The 9429-nt window shown below is 53.5% G+C and overlaps 1 protein-coding gene across 1 annotated transcript; it reads right to left on the bottom strand.

Moving 5' to 3' along the window:
• Positions 1-387: 387 nt before the first annotated feature.
• AQP8 (aquaporin 8) lies at positions 388-9205 on the bottom strand. Its single transcript, XM_059897386.1, has 6 exons — positions 9194-9205; positions 8801-9054; positions 6015-6141; positions 3755-3969; positions 2120-2254; positions 388-561 (listed from the first exon to the last, which is right to left on the bottom strand). The coding sequence occupies exons 1-6, from the start codon at positions 9203-9205 to the stop codon at positions 513-515; spliced, it is 792 nt and encodes a 263-aa protein (XP_059753369.1). The 3' UTR covers positions 388-512.
• Between the last annotated feature and the right edge of the window lie 224 nt (positions 9206-9429).

The following is a 9429-nucleotide window of genomic DNA, read 5'->3' as shown; positions in this document are numbered from 1 at the left end:
TTGCTTCCCCCCCAGTGGTGTCCATTTCTGAAAGGAAAGGGCAGCCAGTGGGCACACGGAAGGAAACATTGGACTATTTATTGCAAAGCTAGATTGACAGCACAGGCCGCAAGGAAACAGACCAAAGAAGGCCCTTCTCTAACAGAGGAATCAGGGAACACGAGAAGGAGAAAGGGGATGAGGGAAGTGAGCGGAGACACACAAACAGCCACCTCTTCCACCCATTCTTCTGCTCCCAGGACCTTCCCTGTCAAGAAAAGCTCTTCTGTTGTGCTTGTTTCTATCTGTCTCTGGGCATTGCTGGCAACATATTCCCCAGGCTGAGGTCTCTGATGAGCACAAAGGAATTCGAAGGAACGAGCACATCTGAAAAGCCAGACCCAAGTCAGGGGAAGCGTATCAGTCACTTCTCAGAGCTCTGCCCCGGCAGGAAATGCAGAGCTGTCTGGTCTGCAGTCCAGGACAGGTCCACTGAGGGCCCCTAGGGCGGCAGGAATTCCACCATCTCAGCTTCACCGCCCCTTTAGTATTAGGCGGGTTTTCCCATCTCCAATGAAGAATCTACAAAAAAGGTGCCCCAGTGAAGTCTCTGCGTCTCTGGGAGAGACCCAACCCTCCATCAAATGTCTCCAGGCCCAGAATTCTCCAGAGAGATGCCTTCCTGAGCCTCTCCAGACTCAATAGCCAGATCTCCTTGGGGAGAGGGAGAAACTCTTTCCTGTTGGGTCTCTAACCCTTTTCCTGAAGATCCCCATCTCTACCATTCTGAAAGCATCAGAGAATTAGTTGTGATGCTTTTCACTAATCCACAGGCCAAGCCAGGACTGCAGACAGGCAGCGATGCAAGCAGCCTAGATCAGCTCAGCCCAGTGCCTGTCCTCGTCCAGACAGCGGGCACTGTACCTACTTGTATCCCTGCACAACCTGCAGCAGAAAGGAAGGACACTCTGGATCCTTGAGGTTCACAAGAAGAGAGCTGGAGGAGAAGCAGTCGAGCAGATATTATCCTTCTGATAACACTATCAACCTTATTACCCATTGCCCAGCTCCAGGGAGCACTGCTCACGTTGTGTCTTATGTGATTGGCATCTCATGACATGCATGCTCTTGTGGACACCACTAACATGGTGTTTGTTCTATGTGGATAGGGTCCCTTGAGTTGTACAACACCCTTGTAGGGAGCTACTCCCCCCCTACTTTCAGTCCATACACTTGTTCAGATGAGGCTGACCTCACCCCAACTCCAGGATAAGATTCATGCTCCAGACATAGCCTATAAGAGTGCCTGGCCCCATGGCTACAGAGATCGATTCAGAGGTAGACATGGCCCAAGCTGGACCAGTCCAACTCAGAGAACAGCAGAGCCAGGACCTTTGTAAGAGCTGTTGTTCTGTTTCCTCTGTTTCCAGCTATTAAGCTGCTAGGATGTAAGTCTGGAGTGCCTGGTGGGCATCTTTGCCTCTACTGGAGAGCCTATCTAAGCATGAAATCTACCCAGAGGACAGCAGAGCCTAAAAAGACCAAGCCCTGGGCTTTCCTGGTGGCGCAGTGGTTAAGAATCTGCCTGCCAATGCAGGGGACACGGGTTCGTGCCCTGGTCTGGGAAGATCCCACATGCCGCGGAGCGACTAAGCCCGTGAGCCACAACTACTGAGCCTGCGCGTCTGGAGCCTGTGCTCCGCAACGGGAGAGGCCGCAACGGTGAGAGGCCCGCGCACCGCAATGAAGAGTGGACCCCGCTCGCTGCAACTGGAGAAAGCCCTCGCACAGAAACGAAGACCCAACACAGTCAAAAATAAATATAAATAAATAAATTAATTAATTTTTAAAAAAAAGACCAAGCCCTGAAGACACTGTCTGAGATCCCACCAAAGCCAGGGCCACTTGTAAACTTTTCAATTATGTGAGCCAATGAGTTCCCCTTTATGATGAAAGCTGTGTTAGGATGGATTTCTGTCACTTGCCACCAAAGGTCCCAGAGCCATAATCTTTGCCTCTGAAGAAGGCTTCCTCTTCTCTTCTCCAAACCCAAGTGAGACCCTAGCCCTCTAGACCTGGATGTTCTAGCAACTGTCACCACGCCCACCAGATGGGCCACGACCCTGTGTCACACCCCTACCTGATGAGCACTCCGACAAGCAGGCTGGCCAGCAGCGGGCCCAGCCAGTAGATCCAGTGGAAGTCCCAGTGGTTGGCCACCACAGCCGGTCCAAAGGCGCGGGCAGGATTCATGCAGGCTCCAGACACAGCTCCCCTGCAGACACCCAGCCACAGTGGTCGGTAGAATCTCAGCCAAGGAGCCCCGACTCACCCACGTTCATTTCCCCACGTAGGCCTAAGTCACACGCTACCCAGAAACCCCCTCTAAGCTACCATATCATGGCGGTCTGGGAGGTTCCAAAGTGAAAGGCTTGACCCCTCCCCGGAGTCCTCCCTCCAGTCTGCCACTCCCCACACACCCTTCTAGAAGAATGGGCAGCAAGTAGTGCCTGTTCAGTGATGGCAGGAAGGAAGATGGATCTACTCCTTCTCCAGAGTTGATAAGGCAAAGTAAGCAGTTTTCAGCTATATGAACTTTGGGGTCAAGCAGACCTAGATTCAAATCCCAGCCCAGCTATTTCTAGCTGTGACCTTTGTTTAACCTCTCTGTGTTTCAGCTGAGATGAAAGTACATATCTCATAGGTTGTTGTCAGGAGCGAATGAGGAAACGCATACAGAGCCCATGTTTCTCATATAATTCATGTGCAAGTGTTAACTCTAATCTAGCTGACCTGGTTGAGGCCTTTGTTGCACCATAAGCTAGGGACCCAGCATCTCCCAAAGAGGGACTGTTCCCCAAGAGCACCTCTCTAGTCCCGGTGTCTGTACCCTTGCCCCATTCGCTCAAGCTGGGGTCCTCACTCAGGCCTCACCCCTCACAGACCCCACCTGTGTCCAGGAGCCAAAGCCAACTGGATGAGTCAGTAGGCTTATAAGTGAACCAAAAGCCACTAGGAGGCATCAAAGCACTGCCACAGCTCTGCACATGCATTTCCCCAGCCTCCCCAAACTCCACCTCCCAAAGGATGACTTAGGGCTGGAGGCAGAGCAGAGAAAGGCTACACTTGGTCCTGCGTCCAAGAGGAAAGGAAGGAGTTGGCCTGTAGGAAGGAGCTCCCTCATCCCCTATATTTAGCGGGGGGGGCCCTTGTCCCAGATCTCTCATTTAATTTGCCACTTCCCAATGACCTTAAATAAGTCACTTGTGTCCTCTCTGAGCCCCAGTTTCCTCATATATAAAAGGGAAGAAATAATCCTTTGTCTCCTTAATCCCTTCCCAAGCCTACTGAGAGGCTCTAGATAAACGGGACAAAGGGTGTGGAATCTCTTTGTAAGTCTGAGGCTAAAACCTGGCTGCCTGCTGGCAGGATAAACACAGCCCACAGAAATGGTTTATTGATACTACAAAAAGTAGAAAATTCACATAAAAATCCAGTCTTCTGACTTCCCTGGAATGAAATTAGAAGGGTCACCCCAAGCCCATATTCCCACACAGCGATAACTTATCAGAGGTGCATGGTGGTGGCCTCCTTAGATGCCACAGTCCCCACCATTCCCTGTTGTCTGCCTCCTGCCAACCCACTTCCCCCATTTACATTACCTGTGTGGCTTCTTTTGGCAACCCTCAGGTAAGCTCAGCAGACCTGCCCTCCTCCAGGGGCGAGCCTCGGCCCAGGGCAGAGCACTGTGGTCCCACAGCCAAGGGGCACTCACCCTGCTAGGATGTCCACGGTGACAGAGAAGCCGATGGAGAAAGGGGCCAGAGGACCCTGCGTCTTCTCGTTTATGGCGCCCATGCATACAGCCAGTGCCAGCAGTGTCGTCAGGATGATCTCTGCCACCACGGCCCCCGCCACCTGCCTGGGCTCCTGGACTGTCACGAAGGCTGCCCCAGACGCGTTCCAGAACCTCTCCTCGGAACTCACCGCCTGCAGAGAGCAGCGCTCAGCCTCATGGTGGGGGTGGAGAGACAGCTGGGAGCTGACGGGAGGGGCCCCATCCTTTCGAGCCAGGGAAGGGTCCTGTCCAATGTGCAGCCAGACATATGTGGACCCACATCCCAGCTCCACCAGTTCCCATTGTGCGGTTTTGCCTGAGCTATTGGACTTCCCTAACCCTCATTTTGCTCTTCTGTAAATGGGGATAACCCAGCGGTGGCTCCAGGTATTGCAGGCCTGAAGGGTATGTAACTTATATGACCCTCTTTGAGAAAGAATACTAAAATACCTTATTTTTACAAACTTTGCAAACACATATACCCAGGTAAACACATAACCAGCCCCCCTAAAAGGCCCCTTCGAAGAGATGAGAAGAGCCCTGAAGCTTAAGCCCCATTGGCTTCCCAGGAAATCGGCCTTGGGGTCATCAGGACACCTGGGGAGGGAACACTGCAGTGCAGACAAGCTTCTGGACCCGGGACTCAAATCCAGGCTCAGCTGCTCCCCAGCTCATTTGAACTTGGGCAAATTATTGCCTTCTCTGTGCCTCTGCTTCCGCCTCTGTAAAGTAGGCGTGGTCATGGTAATAGCCCCGGGCCCAGGTGGGCAGTGCTCTTTAAGGACTGAGGCAGGCTTCTAGTCAAGTAGGAGATTAAATGAGAGGATTCTACCAAGTGCTCGGGGAGGGGGGAGGGCACCCAGTGAATGACCACTGCTGCCCCACACTGGTCTCCATCATGTTGGACAAGTTTGCAAGTGACCAGGCCTGAGGGAGAGTCCCAGCACCGCTTTCCATTGGGAATCAGAGCAGCAAGGTCCGGGCCCCGTTCTAAACAGGCAGGGGAGCAGGGTCTCAAATGGGGGCACAGGAAGACCAGGGCAGGGATGACAGCAAAATGGGATTCGAGACCAAAGTCTGCAATGGGCAGCGCTTAGAGCCACAGACCAAACCCCAGGCAAGCTAACAGGGTGCCCCCTTCACCCCTTCCCACCTCCCCACTCCCTCCAATCCCACCCCCAACACAAGCCAAGCAAGGCTTCCAACTTGAAGGGCCCCTGGTTGAGACTTCAGAACAGCAGGAAGGAAAGAGAGAGAAGGAAAGAAGGAAAAAGGAAGTCAGGCAGGCAAACAGGGAGGAAGGAAGTCCTTGCATGGAGTTACGTGTAGAGCTATAGAAATTCTGTGGCCGAGAGGAAGAGCTAGCCTTCCTACCGGAATGGGAGGATTCCAGTAATTTGAGCATTAACTCCCATTAAAGGTAGAGTAACTCAGTTTAAAGGCAGGCAAACAGGAGAACACACAGAGAAGTTAGTTCAGGAGTTTCTCAAGGAGAATAACCCTGTATATCCCGTACCCTCAGACGGTGCTTAGTGAGATGTTTGTAGCATGAATGAAGTGAATGAATGAATGAATGAAAAAAATAGAATTGTCTAAATCCAGAAATGGACTCAGGAACAGAAACCTTGAGTCCTGAATTCTGCTTCCCGGTCTGTCTAGGGAGGGCTGTGTCCAGACACGGACAGAACAGGGTGGGTTTGGAGGAAACCAAAGGCCCTTTGAGTGTCCCCTCCGAGGTAGAAAGGGTCCACCCAATCCCACTGGAGGCAACAGGAATAGAACTGGACAGGACTTCCGTGGTAGCGCAGTGGTTAAGAATCCGCCTGCCAGTGCAGGGGACATGGGTTCGAGCCCTGGTCCGGGAAGATCCCACATGCCGCAGAGCAACTAAGCCCATGCGGCACAACTACTGAACCCGCGTGCCACAACTACTGAAGCCCGTACGCCTAGAGCCCGTGCTCCTCAACAAGAGAAGCCACCACAACGAGAAGCCCGCGCACCGCAACAAAGAGTAGCCCCTGCTCACCCCACAACTAGAGAAAGGCCAAGCACAACAATGAAGACACAACGCAGCCAATCAATCAATCAATCAATTTTTTAAAAAAGAATTGGACAGTCCCCACTCCCTGCCCCTCACCCACCCCAGCAGCCCCGTCAGAGCAAAAGCCCCCAGCCCAGCCCCTGGGGGACCACCCACCTTGGCCAAGGCGGCCCCGATCAGCCCCCCACACAGCTGAGAGATCCAGTAGGGGAGGAGCATCGTCAGGTGGAGGCCTCCGACCAGCACAGCTGCCAGGGACACCGCAGGGTTGAAGTGTCCACCACTGTCACCCGCAAAAGCAGAAGGAGTCGTGAGGCCAAGGCCCAGGCACTGGGCCCCAGCAGCCCCACCACCTCCCCAGATGCCCTTGTGGGGCTGGAGTCCGTCAAGGGCAGCCCAGGTAGAAAACAGGCACCAAATTTCGCCCACTTTCCCCGAGGTGCCGAGTGGTGGGGGAGAGCCTGGGAGGGGAGGGCAGCACCATTCTTGTCCTACACCCAGACCCCAGGGTGGCCCAGACAAGAATACGGTGGGAAACTGTCCCTCAGCTCCTTCCAGACCCCCTAAGAGCTGTGTCCAGCCCTTCAGAGCCGTGGCCACAGGTCAGAATGAGACCCCAGGCTTCAAACTCACAGCCCAAGACAGGTATCCTGGCCTCCCCTTAGAAGTAACCAGGCCCTGAACAACAGCTTCTGATTGGTTGAACTCAACCAATAGAATTTTTTATTGGTGGAACTCAACCAGTAAAATTCCTATTTTTGGTCTGAAAGTGTGACTAGTGTTGCCTGTAAAATTGAGATTAGAGGTTTCTGGAAATGGCATTGGGAATCAGGATCGAGGTCACAGGTTCATGATTAAGTTGGGGATTGGGATCTGGAGTTTGGGATGTGAAGGGGATTAGACAAAGTTGAACCTAGGTCAAAGGGCTGGTTCAAGTTGGCTGGTCCTTCCAGAGGTCATGGGTCAAGAGCCTTCCTTTTCACCAAGATGCTCAACCAGTCCAAGCCCCAGAGTCTAGAGGCCCCCCCCCCCAGTGCCCTGCTACCCCCATTGGCATCCTATCCAGTCCCACTCAGATGAAGGAACTATCCTGAGAGGTTGGCTCACCAATCCCCCTGGTGCCTGGGATGGACACACCCAATAAGAGGGACAGTGACCCCAAGGCCCCCCCATGTCAACCCAGATGTTTAGAGCCCACCAATGGGCCTGCCCACCCAATGGACACAGGGCACTGAGCTGAGACTGGACAGAGGACCCTGGCTCTGGACACAGGGACTTTGTCCAACATGCTGACATTTCAGGACCAGCTGCCCCGACTTGTCTGGTGCAGCTCTGTGCACAGGCCCTTGGGTGAGCTTCCTGCAGGATCAGGGAGCACCAGCTGATCTCAGACTTGACCGGTGGGGAGACGGGCAGCCAGGCTTACTTGGCCTCAATTCAGGCCCATGACCAAGCTTAGCCTGGGCTCTGCCAAAGCAGAGAGGTGAAGGAGGGGGTGGGGCGGCCTCCTGCAGGAGAGAGACTTAGAACCCTCTCGGCCAGCAGCCTTGCCACCAGGTCACCCAGCCCAAACGGGGAGAGAAAGTGTCACTCAGAGTGTGGCTCGACCAGGAGAGAGAGGGCTGGGACACTTCACACTCGTTAACAGTAAAACAATCAAGACACCTTCTTAGTTTACTCATCCATTGTTTGCTCAACAAATACTTACTGAACACCTGCTCTGGTGCTAGGTGCTGTGTCGGGCGCTCCAATAACCTCAGAGTCAGTGCCGGGCACACGGTAGGTACCGAATAAATAGTTGTTGACAAAAAACAGATGGCTGAATAAAAGGCTGGCATTTCAGATAGGCAGTCTCCTGCAGTGCAAAGCGATGTTCTCTCCTGCCAGCTGGCCTGGGTTCAAACCCTAGCTCTGCCACCGAAGAGCTGTATGGCCGTGGGCAACTTATATAACCTCTCTGTGCCTCAGTGATCCCTACCTCATAAAGGCTGTTGCAAAGATAATTAATACAGGTTCATATAGAGTACTAGCATATAGTTAGTACTCAATAAATACCAGCTATTATTATCATCCCCTTTTATTCCACCGAACATAGAGAGCTTCAGCTACTTGCCCTGGTCACCCAGCTAAGCGTGACAAAGGTTGCCTTCAACCCCGGATCCTTCGAACAGAAGACTCTGTGTTTTTCATCCCACCTGCAGCTTCCCTTAGATATTTAAAGAGAAATGTTAAAGTTCTCTTTCCATTCTGTTTTTCTAGGAAACAGTATTTCAATTTCCTTACTCAGATCAGTTTTCTGTGTTAGATTAAATAGAGACCAACCAGGTTCTAGACGCCCCTGCCGGACACTCCATCCAAGACATGTGTCACTGTGGCTGGTTCTCCTGGGAGCTGTCCAGGGGAGGGCTATGCAAGAGGAACCCTTCAGCCCTCCCTGCCCCACCCCCGGCGGGTTCTTCTGCATAACTCTGCCTACCCTAGGCTGGAGCAAAACCCCGTCCTAAAGGTAACAATAACACAGCAACCAACAGTGATTGAGCGCTTACTATGGACTAAGCTCTTCACATCGTTTCATTCTCGTGCCTCCCTCAGGAGATGCTGGGTTTAGGACAGACAGCTTGGGTTTGCCTCCTGGCTCTGCCATGGGACCCTGGACGAGTTACCCGGTCTTTCTCCTTCATGTGTTGGCTTGAGAAATAAGATTTAGAAAATACTCCCACTGTTCTCATTTCATAGGTGGGAAGTTTGGGTTTGCGGAGTGACTTAGTCAAGGCCACAGAGCTCATAGGCTGAAGAGCTAGGATTCAAACCCAAGCAGCCTGACCCCTCCCCCAACCCACATTTTACCCAACACTGCTCTTGGGATCCTGGGCATGTGCCCAGGGGTCCCTGCCCACAGCTCTGCTCCCTGCACCAGGCGGAGTGCTCAGAGCTGTTCCCACCTGATATTCCCCAGCGTGGCGATGACCAAGCCCAGGGCCAGCCCGTGGGCCAGTGCTGGCTGCAGCAGCCCAGCGTCCGTCCCGTTCTCGATGACCGACAGGCAGCCGATGAAGATGAACAGGGCAGAGCCCAGCAGTTCAACCAGGCAGGGCTGCACAAACCGCTCGTACCAGCACCCGTGCCACCTGCCCCCCTCGCTGGGCTCCTTCACCTTGACGCCACCAAACTCCAGGTCACACATGGATGCAGCTGCCTGAAGGTGGGGAAACGGAGGGGGACACGGATGGGAGGAGAGCCCAGAAAGAAGCCCCCCATTGCCCCAATCTTGAATTAATTCTCAGCAACCGCTTGGATGGCCAGGCTGCAGAGGAAGAGGCCGGCAGTGGACTTACCTCTGCAGACATCAGGGCGGAGGTGACTCAGGACAGGGCTCTGGCCTGCGCTGGCTGGAAAACCCGCACCTGCTCTCCCGGACAGGACACTCTTATCTCCAGGACCGGGGCTGCCAGCCCACTACAGGCTCTGCCCCTTTTAAAGGGCTACAGAGGCTCCCGAGGGTGTCAAGAAAGCAATAAAGCCCAGTGGGAGGTGGCCCTGAGGCCCAGGAGAGGAAACACTGTTTTTAACC

The sequence above is a fragment of the Balaenoptera ricei genome, chromosome 15 (genome assembly GCF_028023285.1).
Source record: "Balaenoptera ricei isolate mBalRic1 chromosome 15, mBalRic1.hap2, whole genome shotgun sequence".
NCBI classification, from domain to species: domain Eukaryota; kingdom Metazoa; phylum Chordata; class Mammalia; order Artiodactyla; family Balaenopteridae; genus Balaenoptera; species Balaenoptera ricei.
This window is presented reverse-complemented; position numbering and strand designations above follow the sequence as displayed.

Excerpts from the sequence above, each read along its gene's own strand:
- AQP8 (XM_059897386.1), bottom strand. Across the intron at positions 6,142-8,800 it reads GCCACGCTGGGGAATATCAG|TGGTGGACACTTCAACCCTG; the intron begins GTGGGAACAGCT and ends TGCGGGTGACAG. Across the intron at positions 562-2,119 it reads CTTGTCGGAGTGCTCATCAG|ATTCTTCATTGGAGATGGGA; the intron begins GTAGGGGTGTGA and ends CCTTTTTTGTAG.